Genomic DNA, 26,606 nt, shown 5'->3' on the forward strand with positions numbered 1-26,606 from the left:
CTGATGCTGACCAGTTCTAATACTGAGCAGTCCTAATAGTGACCATTCCTAATGGTTACCAGTCCTAATAGCAGCCAGTTCTAATAGTGACCACTCCTAATAATGCCTGGTCCTAATAGCATCCAGTCCTAACAGTGACCAGTTCTAATACTGAGGAGTCCTAATAGCAACTGTTCCTAGTAATGACCATTCCTAATGGTTACCAGTCCTAATAGTAATGGGTTCTATTAGTGACCAGTCCTAATAGTGCCCGGTCCTAACAGTGACCACTTCTTATAGTGGCTGGTCCCAATAATGCCCAGTCCTAATGCTGACCAGTTCTAATACTGACCAGTCCTAATAGTGACCATTCCTAATGGTTACCAGTCCTAACAGTAACGGGTCCTAATAGCAGCCAGTTCTAATAGCAGCCAGTTCTAATAGCAGCCAGTTCTAATAGTGCCCAGTCCTAACAGTGCCCAGTCCTAACAGTGACCAGTTCTTATGGTGGCCCAGTTCTAAGTGGTCACCAGTTCTTATGGTGGCTGGTCCCGATAGCGCCCAGTCCTGGCAGTGCCGGTACCGGCGGTGCCGCGGGGCGGCCGCAGGGGCTCATTCCCATGGGGGATTCCCATAGATGAGACCGAGGCCCGGCGGGACCGGGGGAGCCCCGGCTGGGGCCCGGGAGGAGACCCCGCCCCGGGCCCCGCCCCCGCCGGGCCCCGCCCCGGGCCCGCCCCCAGCCCCGCCCGGCCCAGGTGGAGGCGGCGGCGCTGCCGCGGGACCGGCACCGGCACCGGGAGTGGCACCGGGGGCAGGACGGGAGCGAGGTGAGCGGGGCCAGGAGGGGAGCAGAGCAGAGCAGTGCGGGGCGGGGGTCCCGGTGCCTCCGCGCCGCTTCGCTCCGTGACCGCCCGGTTTGTTGCTGCTTTGTGAGCGCCGCGTCCCGCCAGCTTCCTCCTCCGCCCCGCGCCTCCCGCCCGGCCCGGCCCGGCCCGGCCCGGCCCGGCTGGCTGGGGGCTGTCCCGTCCCACCCCGCTCACTTTGCGGGGCGGAGGGCGCGGAGCGCATCCCCTGCCCGGGGCCGTGCCCCGTGCCCTGCCCGGCGCCTCCAGCGCGGGCATCCGGACGGATGGCGGGGGCCGGGCTCTTCCTCCTCCTCCTCCTCTCCATCACAGGGGGAAGTGGGTGCGTGTCCCAGCGGGGTGACCCGGCCGGCGAGAAAACCCTGCCCGCTGCCGAGGCAGGCAGGGAAGCTCTAACCTACTTTCTGGCGCCGATAACCGGGCGGGCGGGTGCTTTTTGTTTGTGTTTGCTGCTTTTCCCCCCGCCCAGGTGAGCGGGGCTGGCAGCGCCCCTCGGCAGCGGCAGCGAGGCCGGGTGGGCGGCGGAGGGGCCGGTCCCTGAGCCTGGGCATCCTCCTGACCCCCGCCCGCCGGGGCTTTGTTGTTGTCGCTGCTCTGGGGTTTGGTTGCGGGCTCTGGGACGCTCCCACGTGCTGCCTGGAGTGGCGAGTGCTGCCACCAGCGCTTCGCAGGCGAACAAAATCCTTACAGAGCAGGGGTCGGGTCATCCTCCGTCCGTGTGTACATCCCGCCGGGAGCAGAGGGATGCTGTGCGTGGGTATTTTAGTCAGATTTTTGCTGTTGATCCTCCAGGTTTTGGATAGAGGGGTGAGGCTGAGCTCTACCCCATCCTGCCCTGCCTTGCTGCCAGGCCAGCAGGACTGGGCAGAGACCGTCCTTCCAGGTTTCCTACAGCCAGGCTGTGGTGCCCACGGCGATCTAGACCCTGCAGTTCTCACTCATCCCCCGGGCCCGTCCTGCAGGGGGAAGGGGACCCGAGAGGCTGCGTTGTCACCGCCGGGTCCCTGTGGCAAGAGGAAGTGTCCGCCTTCTTCCCCAGCGTGGCGTCATCCGTGCCACGAGGAGCCAGGACATTCTCCTGCCTGCACGTTCCCAGTCCCTGGATGGCTGCTCCTGGGGATTTCCAGGGTGAACTCATCGTGCTGCTGCTGCTGCCCTGGGCACACAGCCTCCAGCCCAGCTGGGGAATTGGGGAGTGCTCCCCCCACCCCAGTGCCAGGGCTGTCCTGGGCAAGGAAACGCTGCCCGCTCAGCTCACTCCATTGTGCCCTCTGAGGCGGCATCCTTTGGCTCCTGCCTTTTTCCCAAGTGGGAAATAACCAGTTTGGAATTGTCTCACCTCCAAAATGAGCTGGAGGGTTCAGCTGCAGCTGAGCCTGGGAGAAACCAGAGCTGCCTCTGCCTGTGCTACCCTGGTCAGCTCTGGCTTCACATGTGGCTCCCTGGGCTCTGCCCTTCCCAGCTCCTTCGCAGTTAATGGGGTGATCAGCACCTTTTGCTGCTGCTCCTGTGGCCAGCAGCTTCTGCCAGCCCTGCTATAGAGCAGTGACCATCCACCACTTCCCTTCGTGGGGATGGCAGCGCTGCAGCTGCGCTGGGACACCTGGAGGTGCTGCGAGCCCCGGAGTGAGAAAGGGCAAACCACAGAGTGGGGTTTGACACCACAACAGAGCCCTGATGCAGATTCTGCGAGACGGGGCCGAGCCCGGGGCTGTCTCTCCGTGCACGTGTGAGCGCTGGGTGTGAGAGCGGCGCTGCCGGAGCGGGGGGAGGAACAATGGATGCCTGTGGATGCCGGGAGAGCAGCTCCGAGATGGGGATGCAGAGCAAGGGGGCGTGAATCCGGTGGGGAGGGCACTGCTGGGGTGCCTCAGGGAAAATGCACTCACTGGGATGCACTGGGGAACCTGGGGAATGTGAGCTGGGATGAAAGACCAGCTGTCCTCTCGTTCTGTTTTTGTTCTTGGATGCTGCTCCTGTTTAGCTCTTACAGTGAAACTGAAGGATTCCCCCAAATACATCCTTATTCCTTCCCTTAGGATCCCCCAAATACATCCTTATTCCTTCCCTTAGGTTGTTCCTGAGCTGAAAACAGCCCTTGGGACAAGCCCGGAATCAGAACAGAGCTCATTACCAAAGAAAGTAGGAGACAGGTGATGGAGAACCAGCTGGTGGGGAGGTTGCAGAGCTGCCCAGACCAACATGGGGCTCGTGAGGCATTTCCACATTTCCCGTGGGCATTGGGAGTCCTGCAGGGACCTGGCCCGGAGGAGCGAGTACAGGCTTGGTGCTGTCAGGGGCTCAGCACTGAAGGAGTCAATTAGTGAAAGCTAAAAATTAATTACTTAAACCTCTATGAGCCCACAAGTGATGGGGTCATGAACTCTCCCCCTCTGGAGGAGCTTTTTGCCTAATGACTTTCGGTTTCCGCTGTCCTGCCGGCCCTGAGATGTCTGATAACACAACCAGCTCCCAGCAGGGTGGGCACCGTCCCTTTTAATTACAGGCATCCAGGAGTTGTGGCCATTTGGGGGTGTGCAGTGCTTTGAGCTATGGTCATTTCCTCCAAATCAGCCTGGAGAGCTCTGTGTGTGCTGGTGGGTGTGCAGGAAACCCTTGGCGCTGGTACTTAATCCCTCTTACTTTAAAAAAAAAACAACAAAAAAGCAGTTGTTTGGTGGGTGCTCTCTTAATGAGGCATTTAGGGTAGAGAATGGACCCAGGGAGGACCCCAGGCCAACCCTGGCCTCTGCTTGCCCGCCACACAGGACCCTGTGTCCCCCTCATCCTTGGGGACTCGCACTCCAAGGTCAGGCATTGAGGGGTGCTGGTCACATTAGCTGAGAACAGGACTGAGGAAACCCCCAAATAATTGCTCTGGGAGGGCAGGGGAGCAAATATTTGTGGGCTTTGCATGTGAGGGCTTCCTCCTCCACCCTTGTCCTCTAGGAACTTAAAACTGGGAGAGCTGTGTGGGCTTGGATGGAGAAGGAACCAGCTCCCTGCAGGGTGAGGAGGCAGGGAGCCTTAGTGTAGGGCAGTGCCTCAGTGTCCCCACTTATGAAATGTCACAAAGGTGTCACAGAGCACGGGGGTGTCCAGTGAAACCACAGCTTGTCACCTGGGGCACAGTTTGTGCAGCACAAGAGCAGGGCTGATGCTGTGGCTGTGCCTTGGGGGCAGGGGGAGTGAGGTATGGACCAACCCCCTTGATGCTGTGCTGCCAGAGGCTGCAGTGGGATGTGGGACAGGAGGGAGCAGGACAGTGCCCAGGGATCTTCTTGGCCCTTTCTCAAGCTGCTGACATTGGGTGGGAGGAAGGAACCCACCAGTATGGAGGGCAGATGGGCTCTGTGCTGAATGCCCAGCCCTGTGAGGAGCCATCCAGATGGGTGGTGTGTGGTGCTCCTGCCCTACAGCCATCCCACAGGACCATCCCTCCCATCTCCAGGCACCTTTTCCAGCTGCTGCAGCTCCCAGGGCAATGGAGCCTCCTTCAAGCAGCCTCTCTTGGTTTGTGTTTTATTGATTCATTGCTTAGAAGTGACATTCCTCTGGCCTGACAGACCCACCTGGGGCAGAAGAGACGTGGCTGGTGCCCCCCAAGATGCCCAGTGTGCCACTGCCCCCTCCCACCCCATGGGGTGGCTTCACTCCTCATGTGTCGTGCTGCAGCTTGTGCTGGGGGCCTGATGGAGTTATTCCTTTAAGGGAATTCCTGCAGGAATGCCAGGCAGGGCTGGGAGTGACCCATGTCACCCTGTGACCATGGGCAGCCAGGGGATCCCCAGCCCTCGGTGTTGGCGTGTCCTGCCTGGCCTCAGCTCCCCCGTGGAACGAGCAGGGACGTGTCACTGGGCTGTGCTGCTGTCATTCAGCTTTTCCAAGGGTGATCCCATAAGCAGTCACCTCTTGAACATGGTGGCTTAACCCAGTCCAAGCTCTCCTGGGGAGGACGTGGAGGTGGCTCCTTCAAAAGCAGCATCTCCAGCCCCTGCTGGGCTGTGTGGAGCAGCATCCCAGGGGTGGGACAGCAGGCAGGAGGAGCATGGAGATGGCTGAGGAGACCCCATCTCCAGCTCTGGGCAGCTGAGAGGCTGCAAAGTGCCTGCCTGGCACAGGTCCATGCAGAGGCTGTGGTGGGAAGAGCATCACAGTGCACAGGTTCCAGTGAGTGTGGGATTCCCTGTGCAGGGATTGCACTGTGCTGGCTGGGATGAGCTGTTCCCAGTCAGGCTTTCCCTGCAGGGTGCAGGTCTGGGTGCTGCAGCCCTCCTGCAATCAGGAGGGAAAGGAAGGAAGCTGAGGAGTGGCCCACCCACGCTTGGCTGCTGCTGGCTGGGAGGAGGGAGGGGCAGCTTCCCCCAGTTGTGCTGGGGCCAGGGAGCCCTGAGACTGAATGGGGTGTTTGGGGACAGCCCCCTGCCAGCAGAGGTGTCACCATGACAGCCCAAAGAGACACCACAAGGTCCTTTTCTCCCCTCTCCTCAGAGAGCTGCTGACCCTGGAATGGGAAAGGAGGAGGCTGCTGGTGTCCACCCAGGGCTCCCCCTTTGCACAGGGCCTGTCAGGGTGAGCAGCACTTTCTAAAAGCCTTGGAATGGCTGTGTTGAGATAAGGAGTCTGTTCCCAGAGATAGGGAGCTGTAGCCAAGGGGGCTCGAGCCCAGGGCTCATCTCATCCCTGGGCTGAGCCAAATTCCTGCACAGGGCTGAGCACCACCTCCCACACAGCGTGGGGATGGCCAGAGCCCAGGGCAGGGGAACCCTCTGTAAATATGGGGCATTTCTGCCAGGCCTGTGCTGCCCTGGGTGCCCTGGTGTGCTCTGGAACAGGCAGCAGGAGCCTGGGGAAGCCCAGCAAGGGCCCTGGCACTGAGAGCTGCTGGAAGAATGAGTGCTCAGCAGAAGAACCAGAGGGAGGAGTGTCCCCTCCAGCCCCACTGACCTTTCATACAAAGAATTTTGCTTCCAGGAGGGAAGTGGGAGTGAGCTCAGTAATGACCTGCAGCATGGGGATGGCAGGCACGTGGCCTGCAGGCAGGCTGTCCCCTGCCCTGGGGTAAATACCAACCTGGGAGCCCTCAGCCCCTTCCAGAAGGTGCAGCCAGGGCTGAAGCATTTGCACCATCATGTCTGAGCACTCTGTGTTCAAGCCAAGCTAATAAGGAATTGGAGTAGATTTAAGTAATTAATCAGTTCTTAGGTAAAACCAAGTTAAATCAGTCCTGGTAGGCTGGGGAAAATGAAAAAGAGCTTTCCTTGTGTGTCTGTGACCCTGCCTGTGGAGCAGCTGACCCCTCTGCACATTCACCAGTGGAGCTGCTGGTGGAGACTTTGGCCCTTTGCTGTCCCCAAAGCCTCTGGGGTGACCCAAGATCTCCACGTGTGTGTTCCTCACTTGGCTTGGGCTCCAGCCTGAGGAAGGGGCCAGTGGGCTGAGGGTCCCCTTGTGCAGCCACAGCCACTCCAGCAGCTCCCAGCACCTTTGCAGAAGCAGGGAATGGTTTGTGCAGGGCTGCCTGGTTGGGGCTGTTGTGCTGGGAGGGTGTGTGGGGACACATGGGGTGGGTGGCACAGAGGGACCCCAGCCCAGCAGGACTTGCTGCCCACCCCAGCAGGCTGGGAGTGGGGTGGGTGGGGGTTTTGTTCTGGTAAACATTAATGGGAAATGGGCTGTGGGAAATCCTCCACGTGGCTTTTCCACCCACTCCCAGGCATTGCAGGCAAATCCTTCCCTCTCCATGCATGGGGATGGTGTCACCCAGGACTGCCAGGGAGCCCAGGGCCACATTCCTGGTTCTCCAGGCCTTGCAGCAGGGAAGCCCAGCCCATCTGCCATGTCCCTGTGTCCCCATGTCCCCGTGTCCCCATGCAGGGCTCTCCTTATCAGCAGCCCCAGTGTGGCTCCCCCGCCCGCCATGCTCTGTCTCCCCAGCTGCTTTCCTTCCTCCTGGGGTGTGCCCTGCTCCCAGCCCAGCAAACCTGCTGCCATTGCCCAATGTCCCTCCTGACAGAGGAGAATGGGAGAGGATGTTCTAATGGTGGTGTGGGTGAGGTGGTGCTGGCTGCCTGCACGCCCTGGGGATCAGATGGGATCTCAGCACTCATCCATACCCATCTTCCTACCCCAGCCAGCATGGAGGCTGGATTTAAGCCCCTGTGGGTGTCCGTGCTGACTGTGTGGCTCAGTGATAAGGGACAGGGCAGCTAACCATTCCCTCTGGAGCACAGAGGGCCTCTCTCAAGATTCAGAGCCAAACCCTGCATCTCACAGTTTTGCCATCCAGTTCCCTTGTGACAGGGTTGGGACACATAAGGAAAACTGGAGTGTTTTTCTTTTTTTTCTCCAATAATATGGTTTTATTTCAAGAGCTGTTTAGGCTTTGGCTCCTTTTCTCCAGCCCTGAAACTTGAGACTGCAAAATGGTAAAAAGCTTTTTGAAAGGGAGCAGAGGCAGAGAAGGTGCTGGGTCTCTGCTCGGGTGTGAGCCCACAGGAGCTCGATGCTCAGAGCAGCTGCACAAATTGAGTTTCCTATCTGGAGCTCTTAATAACTGGGAGCACCTTTTAACGTGGCTCCAGCCTTGAGAGAGGTCTTTAACGTGCTCATGAATCATTTATGGGCAGCAGCAGCAGCAGCTCTGCCTGATGGGCTCTTGGGTGCCAGCAGAGGCTGGGGGGTGTTTGGGGGCTCTGTGGCACTGCTGGCCCCTTTCTCCCTGCCCTGTGCAGGTGGAGAGGAAGAGCTGGGGCTCATCATGCTCAGGGTACGATGGGTGCTCCTGGGGGTCCCACTCCCTGCCCCACCCTTGGGTGGCTCAGAGCTGCTTTCTCCTGCAGCTGAACCGTGGCAGATGGAGACAGTGCTATTGCAGTAATGTCCCTTCCCCCAGTGCCAACAGGCTTGGGGAGAGAGATTCTGATCCTTCTCCAAGCATCCATATTCCACACTTTGAAAGATCTGGCAATTTAGGGTGTTATTAACCAGAATATCAGTAGTCTGGAGAAGATGAAACCTTACAAATGTGATGTATAAGAACAACTTAGCATATTTTTCCATACATACATATACATACGTGAATTCTGACTGTGGTTCCTGTGAGGACCTTCTGGCTTTTTATTATCTTTTCCTTGATATTTGCATGCATACAGATTTCAGTTTCTCTCTCTCTTTTTGTATCTGGGAGAACAAATGAGTAAATGTCTTTGTGTGTCCAAGCGTATGTAGTCATCTCTTTGGAAAGGGAGTGCTTTATCAATGGCAACAGAACTCCAGCCAGGGCTGCTCTGCAGGGTTATCTCTGCTGTCTTGTGCCTTGGCTGTGCTTGGCTGTCCCAGCTCTGCTCACCTGGCCTTGCTGATGGTCCTTTTGTGTTGCTTGGACCATCCCAGCGTGTCCTTCCGTGACACTTCGTATGAACCACACAATTTTTTCCATCACTTTCTTCCTTGGTGTGCTTCCTCAGGTCAGTGCTTGTTTGATTCACCCTGGGGTTGGGAGCCAGCCCTGGTCATCTTCCTTGTGCCTTTTTTGGTTGAAGGCTCATCCCCAGTGATGCCAGCACATCTGCCCTCTTGGGAAGGGGTGGGGCCTTCACCCCTGTGCTGCTGTTGGAGCACAGGCTGTCCCTTGCTGCTGGATGTCAGATTTTGGTGACTTTGATTGGTCAAGAGCTTTGGGAGGGGAGATGGTGACAGTGAGGGATTTCTTCTTACCAACCAGACCTGGTGCTCCTCCCTCCATGCCCTGCCCGTTTATGACTCCAACAATGGCAGCAGCCCCAGTGCATGGAGATTTTTTCCAGCCTAAAGTGACAATGTGCTGCCCCAGGACCCTTCTTCCAGCCCAAAGCACAGCTCCTACCAAGCTCAGGACTGCTGCCAAGTCCCCTCCTGCTGCTGTGACCTGCCGTGTCCCCAGAGCAGGGCCCGTGCTCAGCCATCCCCCCGTGTCAGCTCCGCACGTCGCCTCTCACTTCCTTTTTCTGTCCCCAGGACAAAGCCACCACGTCCACCCTCAGTGTCCAAGGACTGGGCTGAGCCTCCCTGGGGACCTGCAGCCGAGCTGTGCCCTGTGATGGGGCTGCTGATGCCAGGGCCGCCGGGCAGGGAGCCTGGTGGCAGAGCCTCCATGCCAGGGCTGGGGGGTGACAGGCACCTGTGACCCCAGGGGATCTGGAGGGCCAAGCCTGGGGACCTGGGACCTCAGGGGATCTGGAGGGCCAAGCCTGGGGCAGGCTGTCTGTGCATGGAGGCGCTGTCTGGCCCATTCCCATGCTAAGCATGCCAGCTCCAGAGGCCTTGGGCACCAGCACCAGGCACGTGGTGAGCTTGAAAACACCTCCCCAGCACCGTCCCATGGGGATTTCTCTGCCTGGCATGGGATAAGGCTCTTGTGGCTCAGGATCTGTGCTCAGGGGGTGGCTGCTGTGTGGCAAAGGAGCTTTGAGCCCTCGGGGGCTGCTGCCCTCCTCCCCCTCCCTCTCAATGCCAAGAGTGCCAAGGCACAGAGCCGTGACCGGCGCTGCGGCCGCGTGACCGTGACAGGACAGCAGGTGCCAGCCAGGCTGTGCCAGCTCCCCTGGCCTGAGTCACCTCGGGAGAGGCCAGTCCAGCCCTCCACCCTCTGCCTGGGGAGCTGGGGGGAAGCCAGGCCAGGATTTTACACATGCAGCAAACCTGCTTTGCTGGGAAGCACAGAGATCTGGGGCTGTCCGGGGTGTGATGGGTGTTGGGGAAGATGAAACAGGAAAGCCTTACAAATATGATTGCCTGGTAAAAGATTTTGAGACTATAGAAACTATGAGCGAGATTGAAATGAAAGCAAGCTTTGGGATCCCTCAGTTACTGAACAACTGGAAAACAGTGGTGTGGCTGGACTGAAGGTGATCCCCTTTTGGTGAAACAACACCCTCTGCTTGCAGACAGGCCCAAGGGTCAGAGCAGACCCTGCCAGCTTGGCAGAAGGGGTCCAAAGAGGAGATTTTAGGGTTTAAAATGTAACACAGTGTGGGAATGTAATGATTCTTATAGGCTGTATGTAAATGCTATAGAATTTGTACATTGTACACTAGATTGGTTAGTGAGACTTAGAATATTCAGCACAGAAGAAGATTTATGGTATTGCAACAGGAACTTTGCTCTCTTACTCTCTTACCCTCTCATCCTCTCTCCCCCTCTCTTCTCTCGGGCCTGCTCTGAGCTGTGGCTGGCAGCTCCCAGCAGGGCCCTGCACCCAGGCCCTTTGCAATAAACCCCAAGTTCCAGACCTGGCTGCAGAGATCTCTCGTCTCCATCCGTCTCGACCGTGCTACCCCCTGACACTCCTACAATGGGAGCAGTTGGGGATGGGATTTTGGGATGGGGGTGTAAGAATTTGGCTCCAATCTCTGTGCTTCTTACCAGTCAGAGCCATTCCTCAGAGCTGGAGGAGGATGAGGGTGCCCCAGGGATTGCTCTGAGCCCAGTGTGTTCCCATTCCCAGCTCTCCAGAGCAGCTGCCATCTCGGGCTCACTGCTGGCTGCCCTGGGAGGAAAACAAACAGAGCCTCCAGCTCACCAATGGGATGGAAACTTTTACTTGCTGGGGCTGGCACTCTCCCAGTTTAGCAGCTATGAAATACCCAGTGAGGCACACATAGTCCATGCCTGCTCTTCCTGGGTGTCTTGCTTCCTGAGAGCCAGGAAAGCAGCAGCAGGGGAAAACTCCAAAACTCGCTGCCTGCCCGTGCTATTCCCTGCCGTGGAGCACTGCTGTAAATGGGGGCTTTTCCTCCTGCTGCTGCACTGTGCCAGTGGCTGATCCCTGTCCCTGGTGTCCAGCCACCTGCAGCCCTGTCCCCAGGGTCTGGGGAGCACTGAGCTCAGCTCTCCCTCTGCCAGAATGCTCCTGCAGCCCTTGCCTGCTTTCCCACGAGTGGTTTTTCATCCCAGCCTCTCCCCACAGGAGGAATTCGGCTGCGTCCCAGAGCTCCCGTGTGTGAAGGACGGAGGCAGAGGAAGGCTGCTGTGGGTGTTGTCATCACTGCACAGGATCCCTGTCACTCTTATGAGGTGAGGAGACCCTTGTGGGGACCAGCACTGGCTGAGCCCCCAGGGGATATTTGGGAATTGGTTGCTCCCAGCTTGGTGCTGGAGAGGGAGCCCAGCACCCATTTTAGTGCAGGAGCAGACTATCACATGGCCCAGGAGCTGATGGAGGGCAGCAATTCCTGCCAGTGCTGCCCACTCCAGGCTTTCCCCTCCCTGGGGAGCTGGTTCTGGACTCCTGCATCCCCATGAAGCTGATCCCTTGGGCACCCCATGCTGCTTAAGCCAGATTTTGCTTGTGGTGTGGTCTGAGGGGAGGGTTGTGTTCAGGACTCCAAGTGCCAAGGGAGCTGCAAAAGTGTCCCTGTCCCTGCCTCTTGCTGTGGGAACGGGTTGCCAATGGGATCCTGTTGCAGAAGGGGCTGGTGGGATCTCAGTCACTCATCTGGTTGCTCAAGTGGTGTTGCCTAAGGAGAGCAGAGCTGTAGGAGTCTGGTCATTGGGATCTTGGGCAGGGAGAAGAACCAGGCCTGTGGATCAAGCTGGCATTTTGCAGCCAGTGGCACTGTGCAAATGTGGCAAGTGACACCATTCCCATGGCCATGACTGTCCCAGGGGACAAGAGATGCTTGTGAGACCTGTGTGAGTCCCCTGGGCACTGGCACATGGTCAAGCAGAAGAGGTCAGAGAAGGCTGTGCCTCCCTTTTGATTGCCCTCATAGTCCCTAATAGGATCTGGGACTTGTTCTCCTGCACTCTGATGGAATTACTTTTCCTGCAAAGCAGGCCCTGCCTGATAGAGCTGGCTGCAGGGACCCTTGGGAGGGGATTTCTTGAGGAATTAACCACGTCTTGGCTGCTAAGCTTCCCTCTCCTTGCACATGGTGCCAGGGAGGATTCAGTCTCCCAGCCTGGTGTGCATGCACGTGCCAGAGGGGAATGTCCTGCATCTCCCCTTCATGGGGCATGCCAACACGTGACAGGTCCACATGGGAGCTGTGGTGCATGTGGGGATGTGGATCAGGTGTTTTCAGGCCTTGTGCATCCCCTCTCTTCCCCCCCTGCCCAGGCAAGAGGAGCTCCTTGCACACATCCCCTGCTATCTCCCCTTGGCTCCCTTGCCAGACTGGGCATGCTGGTGTTCCCTGTGCTGCAGCTGTGTGCCGTGGGCCTGGCAGGGCTTGCTGGGATGCCCCATATTTCCAAGGCACATGGTCAGGCTCATCCAGGCGGGGTGTGAAGCCTGGGTGTCCCACTGGCATGTGCTGGGATGATGGGGATGCTCTGACCTGGTCACTGTTGCCACCCCTGCCCTACACCCAGCAGGTGAAGGGATGGTGTTGGTGACCCCTGGGGGTCTGGGAGTGATGTAAGCCTTGCTACCCACCCAAACCCAGGGAAGGAATGTGGGTTTTGGGGATGCAGCAGCTGCGTTCATGATGGCCAGGTCTCACCAGCACAGCCAGGGCTCAGGGCACTCAGTCTGGTGATGTCCCACTGATGAGGCCCCATCTCTTACTGAGACCCAGCCTTTCCTCACACACAAGCTCCTGGGGGAACCCTTCTCCCCCTGTGGCTGATCCCCTGCACTCTGCCAGCCTGCCAGCCACCCCCAGCTGGAGATGTCAGCCGGGGACAAGAACGGGGGCAGCCGCTCCAGCAGCAGCAGCAGCCGCCTGCAGAGCAAGAAGCCCCCGAACCTGTCCATTGTCATCCCGCCCCGCGAGGCCGAGGAGGATGGCGCCCGCAAGGAGGTGAGGGCTGCAGCTGTGCCTGTCCCACGCTGGGCCTGGGGGGCTGCCAGGTGCCATCGTGTCCCTGATGCCCCCCTGCTCTGCCTTCCAGCCCCCCAAGGTGCCCGTGTACCGCAAGAGCAAGAGCCTGCAGGAGCCGCGCCCGGAGCGCCGGCCCGGCTTCCGCCGGCAGACATCCCTGTCCCAGAGCATCCGCAAGTGAGGGCGGGCTGGGCTCCAGCCGGGGCTGGATCACTCACAGGGGGACATTGTGGGTGCTGCCAGAGGATTTGGGGTGGGGCTGGAGGGTTTTGTCTCAGAAAGGAGTGCAAGAATCACTTTCCTCCACATCCCTTTGTTAAGAAAATTAATCCACAAACACCAGAGGTTTATGTGCGAAAGGAGACAGAGGAGTCCTTTCTGGCTTTATTCAAATAAAGGGAGAGGTCATGGGGCATTCCCCTGGGATCTCTCAAATATTTGGAGGATGCAGCTCCTTTTTATCCCAATTTCCTGGCCACATTTCCCTTCTCTCTTTCCCCATTGGCTGAGGTACTTGAGAGGTACAGACTCCGCGATACACCTGATACCAAAGATTTCCCTCCAATGTATAACCCTCCCTTTTAATTTTTAATTCTTATGGAATTTAGGGGTTTTTCTTCCCCATTGTTTCTTTCATTTTTCAATGTCTAATTTTATTTATCAGCAAACCTAAAGTTTATTTGTAAAAGCAAACATCTTTTTCCATTCATCAATCAGTGGAACCCTTCCCATTGTTTCTTTTATCTCCCAGTGCTACTTTTATCTACCAGCAGACCCACAGCTGGATTGTAAAGACAAATCCACTATTCCTCTCACCTTTGACCCATAGCCAGGTCAAAACTGCCCTGCTGCAGGCTGGGCTGAGACACCCCAAGCACCTGCCAGAGGGGATGGCTGGGTGCAATGGTGGCACGTGGTGTGGGGGGCCAGCTGTGTGACAGCTGTGCCCACCCTGCAGAGGGGATGGCTGGGTGCAATGGTGGTACATGGTGTGGGGGGCCAGCTGTGTGACAGCTGTGCCCACCCCGTGTCCAGGGGCACAGCACAGTGGTTCGGTGTCAGCAGCGACTGGGAGGGGAAGCGGCAGCAGTGGCAGCGCAAGAGCCTGCAGCACTGCAGCATGAGGTACGGCAAGCTGAAGCCTGCCTATCGCGACATGGAGCTGCCCAGCCAGGAGGTGCCCTCCTTCCAAGCCAGCGAGTCGCCCAAGCCCGCCAAGATGCCCAAGGTAGAGCTCGGGGTGAGGGGTCCCACTGCCAGCCTCGCTCTCCCAGCGCTGACAGCTCTTCCCTCCCGCAGATCGTGGACCCGCTGGCCAGGGGCCGTCCCTTCCGCCATCCTGATGAGACCGACCGTCCCCACACGCCGCACCACGTGCTGCCCCCGCTCACCCCCGGCGTGGTCTCCTTGGCCTCCTTCAACAGCATCCGCTCGGGCTACGGCCGCCTGCCGCGCAGGAAGAGGGAGTCTGTGGCCCACATGAGCTTCAAGGCGGCTGCAGCTCTCCTCCGTGTGAGTTTCAGGAGTGTGAGGGGGGATCACCTTCCTAAGCTGGGTTTCAGTTCTGTCCTTCACCCATCGTTTTGTTTCTTGGCTGTTTGCTGTGCATGGAGATTGCTGTCTCTCCAGGGTGGGTTTGAGGGGGAGATTGGTTTTTTTAACCTAAGTGCTACTTAAAAGTAGAAGTTTTGGTGGAAATTGGACAATCTGAGAAAAAAACAACTTTCAGGTTCCATTGCTGAGGGGCAGTGAAACCTGACCCCCTGGGGGTGGTGGGCTAGTGGAAATTGGACAATCTGAGAAAAAAACCCAACTTTTGGGTTCCCTTGCTGAGGGGCAATGAAACCTCTCCAGCAATTTTCTTGGTTCTGAGGAGCCCTGGGCAAATCTTGGGGATGGGTTTGTGGTTATGAGACCAGATGAATTCAGAGGTCACTTGTCGTGCTGACTAACTTGGCCATGGTTCAGTGTGGATTCTGAGGGACTAAAGGCAGCATCTTCTGCCAGTTCCTCCCCACACGAGGGGCTATGGTGGCTGATTGGGATTTAATCCTTGCCACTTGGCTTTGGAGAGGGAAGATCTGAGAAACCCTCAGTGCTGCAAAAACTGAGGGCTTCTGGTTGCTCACCTTCGTTTGTTTGTGCTGCCAAAGGGGCGCTCTGTCCTGGAGCCACTGGCTCCCAAGCAGAGGAGCAAGAGGAGCTTCCTGTACCCCAGCTTCATGGACGACGACATGGTGGATGCTGCTGATACCCTGGACTCGTCCTTCTTCAGTAAGGCAAGCACCTTTCCATGCTGACTGCTGGAGCTGGGGCGCGTGCCAGTGCCCTGCACAGGGGGCTGGGTGTGCAGCAGGGTTCTCACGAGGACCCAGCAGTGACAGAGGCATCGGTGGCTGCTGTGCCCCAGCCCTGGTGATGGCCCTTGGGTGTGACAGAGAGTGATATTGCCATGTAGGCACATTTCACACCCTGTGATGGGCCATTAGTGGAGTGTCATTGGGGATCACCCACTCCCCCTGGCCAGGGGAATGCTGAGTCAGGGGGTGTGGGCTCCATCAGTTTCTGACCCATCACACACATCCAAGGACTCAATCCATCCCCTTTCCAGATGGACATGCACGATGAGACGTACTCCATGCCCGATGACGTCTTTGAGTCACCTCCTCTATCAGCCACGTACTTACGCATGCACCAGGTGGCAGAGGAAGCCAGGGTGTCCCCTGAAGTGGAGCAGTCCACCCCGTGAGTACCAGCCCTCAGCAGGTCTTGCCCCCGAGGCTGCCCAGGTGCCCTGCTGCAGGCAGGACAATGTCCACAGCTGTCCCTGCTGTGGGCACTGGGCACTTCCATGATGATCCTGGGAGAATGAAGCCAGGAGGTGCTCAGAGCCTCACCTCAGGGCATAGCTCTGGCCATGGGGTGTTTCTCAGCTGGTCCTTTTGGGAGGTGTGATGGGTTTCTCCTCCCTCACCAGGCGGGAGGGTGCCCGGCTGGCCTCGGTGCCGGGCGGTGCGGGCGCGGCTCCGCGGCGGGGCCGGCGCATCGCCTCCAAAGTGAAGCACTTCGCCTTCGACCGCAAGAAACGCTACTACGGGCTGGGCGTGGTGGGCAAGTGGCTGAACAGGACCTACCGGCGCAGCCTGAGCAGCATCGTGCAGTCCCAGCTGGAGATCACCGACAGCCACCGGTGAGGGGCACCGACAGCAGGGACACCCCCACTCGGATGTGTGTCCCCCTCAGTGTTGGGGGACTGCAGTGTCCCTTTGCCCAGAGATCTTTGACCAGCTCCAGTTTCGGGTCCTGTCCCCCTCCAGGCCGTATTTCACGTACTGGATCACCTTTGTGCACATTCTCATCACCCTGCTGGTCATCGGCACCTACGGCATCGCCCCCATTGGCTTCGCCCAGCACGTGACGACAGAGTTAGTAAGTTTAAGAGCCATCCTTCAGGGGGGACTGTAACCACCAGTGTCCCATGGTGTCATGCTCTCTGTGAGGACTGGGAGCATCCTGTGGGAGCGTGACACCATGGGACACTGGGAGCCAGCATTTGAGAAGCTCTGTGCAATGGCCAGGGCAAGGGGACCAGCAGCACCGTGTTGCAGCAGAATATGTGGTGGGAGCAGAGCTGTCTCTCCTGCCTTGCTGGTGGGACCCACAGCCCTTCCCCTCGGATGAAGGGGCTGCTCAGCCCCTTTTGAGTGGAGGGAGACAGGGGTGCCCCCCCTCAGCACTGGTCCCTTCAGTGGGAGCTGACCCTGGCCTCTCTTGGCAGGTGCTGAGGAACAAGGGTGTCTACGAGAGTGTCAAGTACATCCAGCAGGAAAACTTCTGGATTGGGCCCAGCTCGGTAAGAGCCCTGCCAGACCCTTGGCCCCTGGTCTCAGGCTCTGCCCTCTGCTTTCCCCTGCCCTGAGCTGAGGGGGTTCTCTGCTGTGCTCCTCTCCTCAGGGGAGCAGAGCTTGACTTCCTCACTCTAGCCTGCTGTCCCAGGCCCCCATCCCACTGGGACATGTGTCATCACAGTGGGATGGTGCTGCTTTCCCTCCACTGGGATGACAGAGACCTTTGTCTATTGCCTGTGGAGACCCCCTGGCCCTGCTAAACTCTCCCTGGGGATAGCTGGAGCGAAGGGAGGTGCACAGACAAATCCCCTTTACTGGCATCTCCCTGCCAGATTGACCTGATCCACCTGGGAGCCAAGTTCTCCCCGTGCATCCGGAAGGACCGGCAGGTGGAGCGGCTCATCCAGCGCGAGCGGGACCGGGAGCGGGGCTCCGGCTGCTGTGTCCAGAACGACAACTCCGGCTGCATCCAGACCCTGCCCCAGGACTGCTCGGTGCGTGCCCCTGCCGTGGGAAGGGCTGCGGATCCCTGGGGAAACCGTGTCAGCCCTGCACTGCCCCTGGGCAGGATGCAGGTGCGGTCAGAGCCGTGTTGGAATGTGCCCCCTGTTGACAGAGTGACCAAACTATCCTTGGTCTCTTTGAAAAGGAAAAGAGCCCAGAAGTTTCTCTCCTCGATTAGGTAAAAATACACCTCATAGGACCTGGGGGGCTTCACCTCAAACTTAAGGATAGCCAATTGGACAGGAGCCAAAACGTCCCACCTGAGCAATTTACTAGAAAAAGAAGAGAACAAAGAAACTAATGGCTTTTGTGAGGTGTTTTACCAGGAAGGAGCAAGAGCCTGTTGCACCAGGCTCAGTTTTTCTCTCAAAGGAATTTTGTTATTTTGCCTTTTACTAAAACTTTTCTATTTCCAACACTACCACAGAAGCCATCCTGCTGATTTTATGCCTTCTAAGGTAGCTGAGCTATCTTGGGTGTGATATAGATCTCCAAGAGCTTATGAGACCTGGCTCAAGGAGACCATATATCAGAGCCACGCATTCCCTGCTGCATCCTCAGTGTCTCCATGCTCCCTGCAGGAGACGCTGGCAACGTTCATCAAGTGGCCAGGCAGCAACGCGCCAGCCATGGGCTCGGGAGAGAAGAGGACCTCGGGGGCAGTGTGTCATCAGGACCCCAGGTAGACATAGCAGCTGGGTGGAGGTGGCCCTGTCACCTGGCTGTGTGTGGGACACGGCAGAAGGGGCTGCCTTTCCAGCTGGGATACCTTGAATCCTCTTGCCCGAGGGAATGGGAGATTTTTGCACACAAGGAGAGTGATAAAGAAGAGGGAATCAATGGGGAAACTGAGGCTGGGCCTGTCCTGCTGGGATGGGAACATCCATGGGCATGGTTGTCCAACAGCTCTGAGTTCTGAGGGTTCAGCTGCAGAAGGAGCTGCTGTGGGGTGTTGTGGGGCACCCACGGGTGGGCAGGATCGAGGCAGGTCCCAGAGCTGTCTGTGCCTGAGGGGGTTACTGGTCTGCAGGGGGATGTGTTGGGGGCACCCACCCGACTCACCCCCCTCTTCCTGCCAGGACGTGTGAGGAGCCTGCGTCCAACCCACCCCATGTGTGGCCAGATGACATCACCAAGTGGCCGGTGAGAGCCTGGTGCCACCATCAGCTGGTGGCTCCATGGTGGCAGTGAGCCTGGAAGGGGTCAGCAGGGACAGCCCTGGGATGGGCTCTGACCAGGGCTCCTTTCCCTCCTGCTCCTAGATCTGCACCTACGAGACCAAAACCAACCACACGGGCTTTGCCCACCTGGACTGCGAGATCAAGGGCAGGCCCTGCTGCATTGGCACCAAGGGCAGGTGGGCAAAGGGGGCACCTGGCTTGGCTCCCCCCTCTGCACTCCTGCCTCGTGCTGTCCCATCAGGGTCCAGAGCTGTGCCTGGTGGGGGGTTACAGAGCCTGGGGGGTGGGAAGCACAGCGGCAGCAGGCTGGGAGCAGAGGGGGATGCTCAGGGGTGTCCTGAGTGTGCCCTGCCCCCATGAGCCCCCTCCTGCCCCTGGCAGCTGTGAGATCACCACGCGGGAGTACTGCGACTTCATGCACGGCTACTTCCACGAGGAGGCAACGCTCTGCTCGCAGGTGAGCAGGGCCAGGGAGGCATGCAGGGCGTGTGGGATACAATGCCAGCAGCCATGCTGATGCCAAAGGGCTTCAGAGTGTCCTGCCAGGAATGGGACATGGTTGGGATGGGTGTGAGCAGGAATGATGCAAAGTGCAGGGCCTTGCCCAGCTGTTGGCCAAGCTCCTGCTGTTGTGCCCACCTTGCTGGTATGGGGCAGGAGGCACCTTTACCAGCAATGTGGGCACCTTTACCAGCACCAGGGCAATGTGGGTGCCCCACACCATCCAGAATCCCCTCATAGCTGCCACATGGCATCATTGGTGACCTATCCCTGTGACCCATCCTCTGCTCCCTGTGGCTCTGGGGATGACCCTGCTGCCTTTGCAGGTGCACTGCCTGGACGAGGTCTGTGGGCTCCTGCCCTTCCTGAACCCGGAGGTCCCTGACCAGTTCTACCGCCTGTGGCTGTCCCTGTTCCTGCACGCTGGGTGAGCCACAGACCCCATATCCCCAGGGATGGGGGAACTGGGCACTGGAGTGCCCACCAGGATGGGCTGGGAGAGAGGAGGGAAGGGCACTCCCAGACTGTGACAGGTGCCTTCAGTGGGGGTGTGTGATGGTGTTCACAGGGGTTTTCGAATGAGGGAAGAGACAGAGATCTGACTCTATGTTTCAGAAGGCTTGATTTATTATATTATTATATATATTACATTAAAACTATACTAAAAGAATAGAAGAAAAGGTTTCATCAGAAGCCTAGCTAAGCTAAGAATAGAAAGGAAAGAATGATAACAAAGGCAGCTGTCTCAGACTCTCTCTCTGAGCCAGCTGGGCTGTGATTGGCCATTAATTAGAAACATCCAAGATGGGCCAATCCCAGATGCACCTGTTGCATTCCACAGCAGCAGATAACCATTGTTTACATTTTGTTCCTGAGGCCTCTCAGCTTCTCAGGAGGAAAAATCCTAAGGAAAGGCTTTTTCATACAAAGATGTTTGCCACAGGGGTGTTTTGTGAGCTGTGTCATGCCCTGGGGCACTGGGTGGGAGGGCTGGGCAGGGTCTCTAACCCAGGGCCTCTCCCCCAGCATCATCCACTGCCTGGTGTCAGTGACATTCCAGATGACAGTGCTGCGGGACCTGGAGAAGCTGGCAGGCTGGCACCGCATCTCCATCATCTTCATCCTCAGTGGCATCACGGGAAACCTGGCCAGTGCCATCTTCCTACCCTACAGGGCAGAGGTGAGGGTCTGGGGGTCTGTCCCAAATCCTGTTGGCTCCCAGGGACCAAAGGATGCGCCTCTCTATCCCCATCCTAGGCAGAGGTTTGGGGAAGGGGCTGGAGCAGATTCTCACCCCCTGGCAGGGTTTGCTGCAGGGAGAGGAGGAGGGGGTGTCCCTGCCCCACGTGTGGTGTTGGCACATGCCATGTGTGTCACATGTCACCACGTGTCCGTGAGCGTGCGGGGTCTCTGGGCAGGCAGATGGCTAATCTGCTGCCAGCCAAACCCTGTCAGCCTTTAAATGAGATCATGCCAAGGGCCCTAATCCCCCCACAGGTGTGCCAGGATGGGGCTGTGGTCTGTGAGGGGTTGATGCTGTCTGGCTGCTGAGTCACAGAAAGTGCCAGCTCTGCCAAAACAGCACCACCCTGCTCCCCTCCTCATCCTGTGCCAGGGCTCCCACCCCTGAGCCCCATGCAGGATCCTGCACGGGGATGCAGGAGCCAAATGTGCTTTGCTAGGGGAGGAGATGATCCCTGGGGGACACAGGGTGTGTCTGGGGTGACACAGAGCCCAGCCCTGACTTCCCCCATCCCTGCAGGTGGGCCCTGCCGGCTCCCAGTTCGGCTTGCTGGCCTGCCTCTTCGTGGAACTCTTCCAAAGCTGGCAAGTGCTGGAGAAACCCTGGAAAGCCTTCCTCAACCTCTTCGGCATCGTCCTCTTCCTCTTCATCTGTGGCCTCTTGCCCTGGATCGACAACATTGCCCACCTGTTTGGTTTCCTGAGCGGGCTCCTGCTGTCCTTCGCCTTCCTGCCCTACATCACCTTCGGCACGGTGGACAAGCTGCGCAAGCGGGCCATGATCATCGTGTCCCTGCTGGTCTTCCTGGGGCTCTTTGCCTCGCTGGTGGTGTGGCTCTACGTGTACCCCGTGAACTGGCGCTGGGTGGAGTACCTGACCTGCCTGCCCTTCACCAGCAAGTTCTGTGAGAAGTACGAGCTGGAGCAGGTCCTGCACTGACCCTGCTGGACGGGCCGTGTTTCCCACAGGGTGGGTCCTGCCAAGCCTGTGGGACGTGCTGGTGGCTGCTCCAGGATGGGGCAGACTCTGGGCATGGCTCCATCCTCAGGGAGGGTGGGTTTGGGGTACCCCTTGCTCAGTGCTGGGGATGCAGGGCTGAGCCAGCCCTGCCTGGAACCCCTTTGGGGCTCCCTCCTGATGCTGGAAAGCCATAACTGGCCTGGGGACTGACTCTGGCTGCTGCCTGTGTGGGGAAAGGGCTAAGGGAAGCGGGATTTTGGTGTGTCCATGGCCAGGCTGGACTGCCAGTCCTGGGGTGAAGTTGCTGAAGTCTCCAGCCTGTGCCCCTGCCTGCCTGGGGCCCCGTCCCACCCTGGTGCCCTGCAGTGCTGCAGCTCATACTGTGAACACAACCCCCTTTTTGCAGGGGCACTTTTTATCCACAGCTCTTTAGGCCCAGAGTTTCCCCCTTTTGGGCTCTCTGGAGTCTCTGTCGTGGCTCCAAGATGTTCAGGGCTGAGCTTCAAAGATATTTTTCAGTCCTGTTCCCCCTGAGGTCCCCAAGGAGGCTTGTGCCTTCCTGCCTGGCTCCTCACTGGATGGAGAGGCAGGACTTGGGGCAGGGGGCTTTTCCTTCCCTTATTTCCATGAAATTCTCCTTTTGGAAGGGGAGGAGTGGCAAGGACTGTGTTTATAGTGCCATGGTGGGAGGCAGACATGGAGAAAATCCCCCTGGGAGGCTCCTGTGGCTGCTTCTGGAGCCCACAGACCTCTCAGGGAGCTGTCGGTGCTCCCCCCTTCTGCCTTGAGTCCCTGCTAGTTCCCTTCTCCCTTTTTCAAAGCATGGAGGCCCAGGCAGCCTTTCCTTCCTCCAGTGGTGCTGGTCAGGTGGAGAAGTGCAGGATGGGGCTGTCACCTTCCCTCTCCCTGCCCAAGGCTGCACAGTCCCACCTGCCCCCAGCCCTGGGCTGCTCTCCCCAGCATCTCCTCCTCCTCCTCCTCCTCACCACCAGCCATGGCACGAAGGCAGGTCCTTCCTGGGGTCCAGGTGACCCCTCTGGGCTGGTTTGGACCCAGGCTGGTGCCAGGCTGTCTCTCCCCTGAGATGTGTTGCTTTGGTGCTGGAGGCCTCAATGCTTTTAAGTGGGGGCAGGTGGGAATGCCCCACTTAGGATGTCCTGGGATGAATATTCAAGGCTCTGAGAGCCTGGTTCCCACTCCACAACCACTTGCTGAGTGAGCCCAGGAGCATCTGCATCCGTCCCTGCAGCCCTCCCTCTACCCTGGGCCAGTTTTCAGCCCCACTCTGTCCCTCCAGTTGCTGCTCCAGCCAAAGACAGACACTTCACCTCATTTGTCTCTTTTTGATACTTTTTTAAAAAGCTGTGGGTTTCCCCCATCCTTAATAAATTTCTACCTGTATTTAATGAGATGCACAAGGCCTCTCCTCCCTTCTTAGGGGTGGGGATGGAGCACTTTTAGGGGGTTCTGGTTGTTCTGGTGATGGCTGGTGTGGCAGGGAGGGAGGACAAGCTGGGCTGGTGTCCTGAGGGGCCACTCAAACCCCTCCCTGGGAGGAGACAGGGTTTGGAGGGTCTCAAGCAGAAGGAAAAGCCAAACCCTAGGATCAGGAGGTTCCATGGAGCCAGCCTGAGGGCAGAGTCACCCCTGCCTTTATCCCACCCTTCACTGAATGACCTGAGGCTGGATTTGCCCCTTCTCCCCTGAGGCTGAGATGCCCCAGGGTACCCTGCATTGCTCCCCTCACACCAGCTGGTGCCCTCCCTCTGGCCATTGCGGTGAGATCATGATCAAAGCAGGGCAGGAACACACATGGGCTGTGTAGAAAATCACCACCACATCTTTATTTACTGCTTTCCAACAACCTGAGTTGTTTGCAAAAGGCTTGTCCTGGGCTGGTTGTGGGTCTGGGACAGGGAGGACCAAATGGTTTGGGCTGGTTCCCTGGGGAGGCTCTGCAAGGTGCAGCTCAGGGTGGCTGTGGGCTGGGAATGTGCTCCAAGGGGGCTGGAAGGATGGCTGTGGGCAGGGGGTGGCTGCCACAACCCCCGCCTGGCCTGGGGGCTGCTCAGGGAGGGCTTGGCCATGGTGTGCTCCACTCGTGGTGGTGGTGATGGTGGGAGGTGTGCCAGGCTGGGGCACGTGTTTGCAGGGGCTTTGCTGGGTGCCTCAGCACACCATGGTGGGTGGGAGTGTCCTCAGACCATCAGAGCCCTCCCAGCCATTCCCAGGGCAAAGCCTTTCCATCCCAGGGGACTTATGGCCCTGCAGCCAGGGCAGCTCAAGCAGAGCCCAGGGAGCTGATGCTTCCAGCAGGACCTGGCAGGAGCTCCTGTGCCCAGCCCTGGGAGCTGATGCTTCCAGCAGGACCTGGCAGGAGCTCCTGTGCCCAGCCCTGGGAGCTGATGCTTCCAGCAGGACCTGGCAGGAGCTCCTGTGCCCAGCCCTGCAGGAATGGGATGGGGCCAGGCTGGTGTGGCTGGAAGGCAGATGTGGCAGAGGGAGCAGCTGTATCCAGGGCCGGCTGGGGATGATGGATCTGGGCATGGACAGGGGCTGCAGCCTCCCATCCCCAGGGCCTCAGCAGCCGCTGTTCCTGCGCATGAAGGCATGGCCCCGCACCGCGTGCTGCATCTCCACGAAGGCCAGGTCCCCCACGGTCACCTGGCAGGGCCCCAGCGGCTGGAAGCCGCACTTCTGGTAGAAGGGCACGAGGAAGGGCTGGCACATGAGCAGGGCGCGGCGGGCGCAGGGCAGGCAGCGCAGGTGCTGCAGGTAGCGCCACATCAGGATGGAGCCCTTGCCCTGCTGGCGCACGGTGCGGTGCACGGCCAGCACGTGGATGTGCACGGCCGAGCCCTGCGGCTTGTGCAGGGTCAGTGCTGCCTGCCAGGGGGAAACAGAGCTTAGCAGGAGCAGGGGGTCCTGTCCTGCTTCTTATTCCCCACCCCAAAGAACCAGGCTCCTTGCTCTCCCCATGTCTGTCAAGTGCTTGGCAGAATTCAAAAGATGCCCTACCCCTGAGGGGACATTGGGCCATCCAGGTGTCATTTGTCCCTTGAGAGTCCCCCCTGCTACCTGGTTGGTGGTCCCTCATTTTCCTTCCCTGCCCCTCTCCCTGGGGTAAAAGGAACAGCAACCATGCGGTTCGGGGAGTTCTGTTGGAGCTGTTGGAGCTGTTGCTGCATTCAGCAGCAGAGCTGTGGGCCAGGAATAAAGCTCAGGAATAAAGCTCTGGATTGAAACCCTCCATCAGAACCGACTCCTTTTCCTTCACCATCGCCTTAAAGCTTCTCCACCAGAGGTAAACCTGAGCTCCTGCATACCTGGACTTGTCCCAAGCGCCCAGCTGCAGCACACAGCTGGCCAAAGGTGTCTCTGAGGTGAAATCACCACAGTTGCCACCTTTGGTGAAGCAGCGTGGGCCAGACAAGCCCAGGCATGTCCCATCTGGCCATATTGGTAATTAATTCCAATACCCAAAGAACCAGGGTCCTCACTCTCCCCATGCCCATTCGCCTCCCCACATCATCCTCAAAGGGTTTTTAATTTTAAAATGAATGTTGAGGGGAATTGCTTAGCGTATTTTTTAACAGCATGGTTTAAATTCATTAATGAGAAAGTTCATTTCTGCCAGAGCAGCCCTGTGCACGGCCGAGCCCTGCGGCTTGTGCAGGGTCAGTGCTGCCTGCCAGAGGGAAACAGGGCTTAGCAGGACCAGGGTGTCTCATCCTGCTTCTTATTCCCCACCCTAAAGAACCAGGGTCTGTCACAGACATCTTTTCTGAAAAATCCTTTCCTTAGGATTTTTCCTCCTGAGAAGCTGAGAGGCCTCAGGAACAAAATGTAACCAATGGTTATCTGCTGCTGTGGAATGCACCAGGTGCATCTGTGATTGGTCTCATGTGGTTGTTTCTAATTAATGGCCAATCACAGTCAGCTGCCTTGGACTCTCTGTCTGAGACACAAGCCTTTATCATTCCTTCTTTTTCTATTCTTAGCCAGCCTGCTGATGAAATCCTTTCTTTTATTCTTTTAGTATAGTTTTAATATAATATATATCATAAAATAATAAATCCAGCCTTCTGAAACATGGAGTCAGATCCTCGTCTCTTGCCTCATCCTCAGACCTCTGTGAACATTGTCACAAGGGTCCTCACTCTCCCCATGCCTGTTCAGCTCCCCCCATCGCCCTCAGAGGGTTTTTAATTTTAAAATCAATGTTGAGGGGAATTACTTGGCATATTTTTTAACAGCATGGTAAAAATTAATTAATGAGGAAGTTCATTTCTACCAGAGCAGCCCTGTAACAGTTAGTTGTGGGAGGAGATTTTGGGAGTAGCCTCAGGGCCCCAGAGAGCTTCTCCTGGTCCCCAGGCTCTGGCAGGGCTGGTGCCTTGATGGGCCACTCAAACCCTCCCTGGGAGGAGACAGGGTTTGGAGGGTCTCAAGCAGAAGGAAAAGCCAAACCCTTGGATCCATGGAACCTCCTGATCCTGCCTGAGGGCAGAGTCACCCCTGCCTTTATCCCACCCTTCACTGAATGACCTGAGGCTGGATTTGCCCCTTCTCCCCTGAGGCTGAGGTGCCCCCAGGTGCCCTGGATGCTCCCCTCACGCCAGCTGGTGCCCTCCCTGGTGTTGCACGAGGTGGGAAGGACTGGGTCATACCTGGCTGAGCCTCTCCTGGTCCCAGAGGGAGCCGATGATGAATGCCACGAGCCGCCCTTCCTCAAACCAGCCGAGGGACAGCTCCGGGCACAGGTTCAGGAAGTGTCGGATCTCATCCAGGTGCAGGGGACAGTCCCCAGAAACCGATATAAAGGCTGGAGGGGGGCAGTGGTGACCACAGTGAGAGACACAAAGCACACCCGACCCAGAAACACTCCCAGCACTGATGTAGGGCAGGGAAAGCGGGATGTGATGGGGAGAGATGGCACGTGTCCTGCTGCCTGCGAGGTCTAAAGGAGTTCTGAGGGACAGAGATGGTTCCAGGGAGCAGTTCTGCTTCTCCAGAGGCAGTTCCCCATGGCCCAATGACCAGCTCCTCACTCTGCGGGTTCCAGAGCTACAGCAGCTGGTGCTGAATTGAGCCATCCCTCTCAGCATCTCCCTGACTGCCCTGCCCTTGGAGAGGAGGGAGAATGGGCTGGGTGAGTCTGGGTGAGGGAAGCTACGGTGAAGGAAACAGGGAAAGGTTTCCAGGGTGGCACCTCAAAGTGCCCCTGTGCAGGAGGAGGCAGAGCAGGTGTCCTTCCTCCCACTTCCCCTTTTCCTATCCTGTCTTTCACAGGGTTGCTTTGGGGTCCTACTCAGCATCACCTCCCGGGGTGAGCTGGGGCCGTGCTTCTCCAGCTCATTAACCACAGATCCTCCACCTCATTAGGGAGCACGCGGTGGCCAGGACCGCTGCATCCATCCCACGAGGGGCACCCACAGGGGAATTCACGACTACAAGGAGCACAAGAGACTGGAAACAGACGCCAGGGGACCCGGCTGATGGCAGCAGGCAGAATCTCCGGTACCTTCGCGCTCGATCTCGAACACGCTGGCGGCATCCCCGGGGCCGAGGCAGCGGAACTCGCTGGCGGGCAGCGTGTGCCGGCGCTGGCCCCCGGGCGGGCTGCGGGGCGAGCGCAGCTGCACCGGCTTCAGGAACGGCAACGCGCTGAGTGCCGGCATCCTCCTGCTCCTGCTGCTCCTGCTCCTGCTGCTCCT

At 58.1% G+C, this 26,606-nt stretch overlaps 2 protein-coding genes across 2 annotated transcripts; one reads left to right on the forward strand and one right to left on the reverse strand.

Annotated features, from left to right (window-relative positions):
* Window positions 1-754: 754 nt before the first annotated feature.
* Window positions 755-20,948, forward strand: RHBDF2 (rhomboid 5 homolog 2). Its single transcript, XM_036394593.1, has 19 exons — window positions 755-809; window positions 10,795-10,901; window positions 12,476-12,631; window positions 12,723-12,829; window positions 13,688-13,880; window positions 13,952-14,164; window positions 14,806-14,931; window positions 15,264-15,397; window positions 15,630-15,842; window positions 15,970-16,081; window positions 16,431-16,505; window positions 16,833-16,994; window positions 17,586-17,686; window positions 18,084-18,147; window positions 18,267-18,361; window positions 18,567-18,642; window positions 19,013-19,113; window positions 19,713-19,866; window positions 20,449-20,948. Exons 3-19 carry the CDS (start codon window positions 12,500-12,502, stop codon window positions 20,866-20,868), a joined length of 2,478 nt encoding a protein of 825 aa, XP_036250486.1. The 5' UTR covers window positions 755-809; window positions 10,795-10,901; window positions 12,476-12,499; the 3' UTR covers window positions 20,869-20,948.
* Window positions 20,949-22,707: 1,759 nt separating this feature from the next.
* On the reverse strand, window positions 22,708-26,570 carry AANAT (aralkylamine N-acetyltransferase). The gene is made up of 3 exons (XM_036394686.2): window positions 26,414-26,570; window positions 25,560-25,714; window positions 22,708-23,775 (listed from the first exon to the last, which is right to left on the reverse strand). The coding sequence occupies exons 1-3, from the start codon at window positions 26,568-26,570 to the stop codon at window positions 23,470-23,472; spliced, it is 618 nt and encodes a 205-aa protein (XP_036250579.1). The 3' UTR covers window positions 22,708-23,469.
* Between the last annotated feature and the right edge of the window lie 36 nt (window positions 26,571-26,606).

The sequence above is a fragment of the Molothrus ater genome, chromosome 19 (genome assembly GCF_012460135.2).
Source record: "Molothrus ater isolate BHLD 08-10-18 breed brown headed cowbird chromosome 19, BPBGC_Mater_1.1, whole genome shotgun sequence".
Taxonomy (NCBI): Eukaryota; Metazoa; Chordata; class Aves; order Passeriformes; family Icteridae; genus Molothrus; species Molothrus ater.

Bases quoted from the DNA above. Each gene is read 5' to 3' on its own strand.
- RHBDF2 (XM_036394593.1), top strand. From the start codon at position 12,500: ATGTCAGCCGGGGACAAGAACGGGGGCAGCCGCTCCAGCAGCAGCAGC. The intron at 14,932-15,263 runs GCAAGCACCTTT...TCCCCTTTCCAG, and splicing joins ACTCGTCCTTCTTCAGTAAG to ATGGACATGCACGATGAGAC. The intron at 17,687-18,083 runs GTAGACATAGCA...TCTTCCTGCCAG, and splicing joins GTGTGTCATCAGGACCCCAG to GACGTGTGAGGAGCCTGCGT.
- AANAT (XM_036394686.2), bottom strand. From the start codon at position 26,570: ATGCCGGCACTCAGCGCGTTGCCGTTCCTGAAGCCGGTGCAGCTGCGC. The intron at 25,715-26,413 runs GTACCGGAGATT...GCCCCCCTCCAG, and splicing joins GTTCGAGATCGAGCGCGAAG to CCTTTATATCGGTTTCTGGG. The intron at 23,776-25,559 runs GTATGACCCAGT...TCCCCCTGGCAG, and splicing joins ACCAGGAGAGGCTCAGCCAG to GCAGCACTGACCCTGCACAA.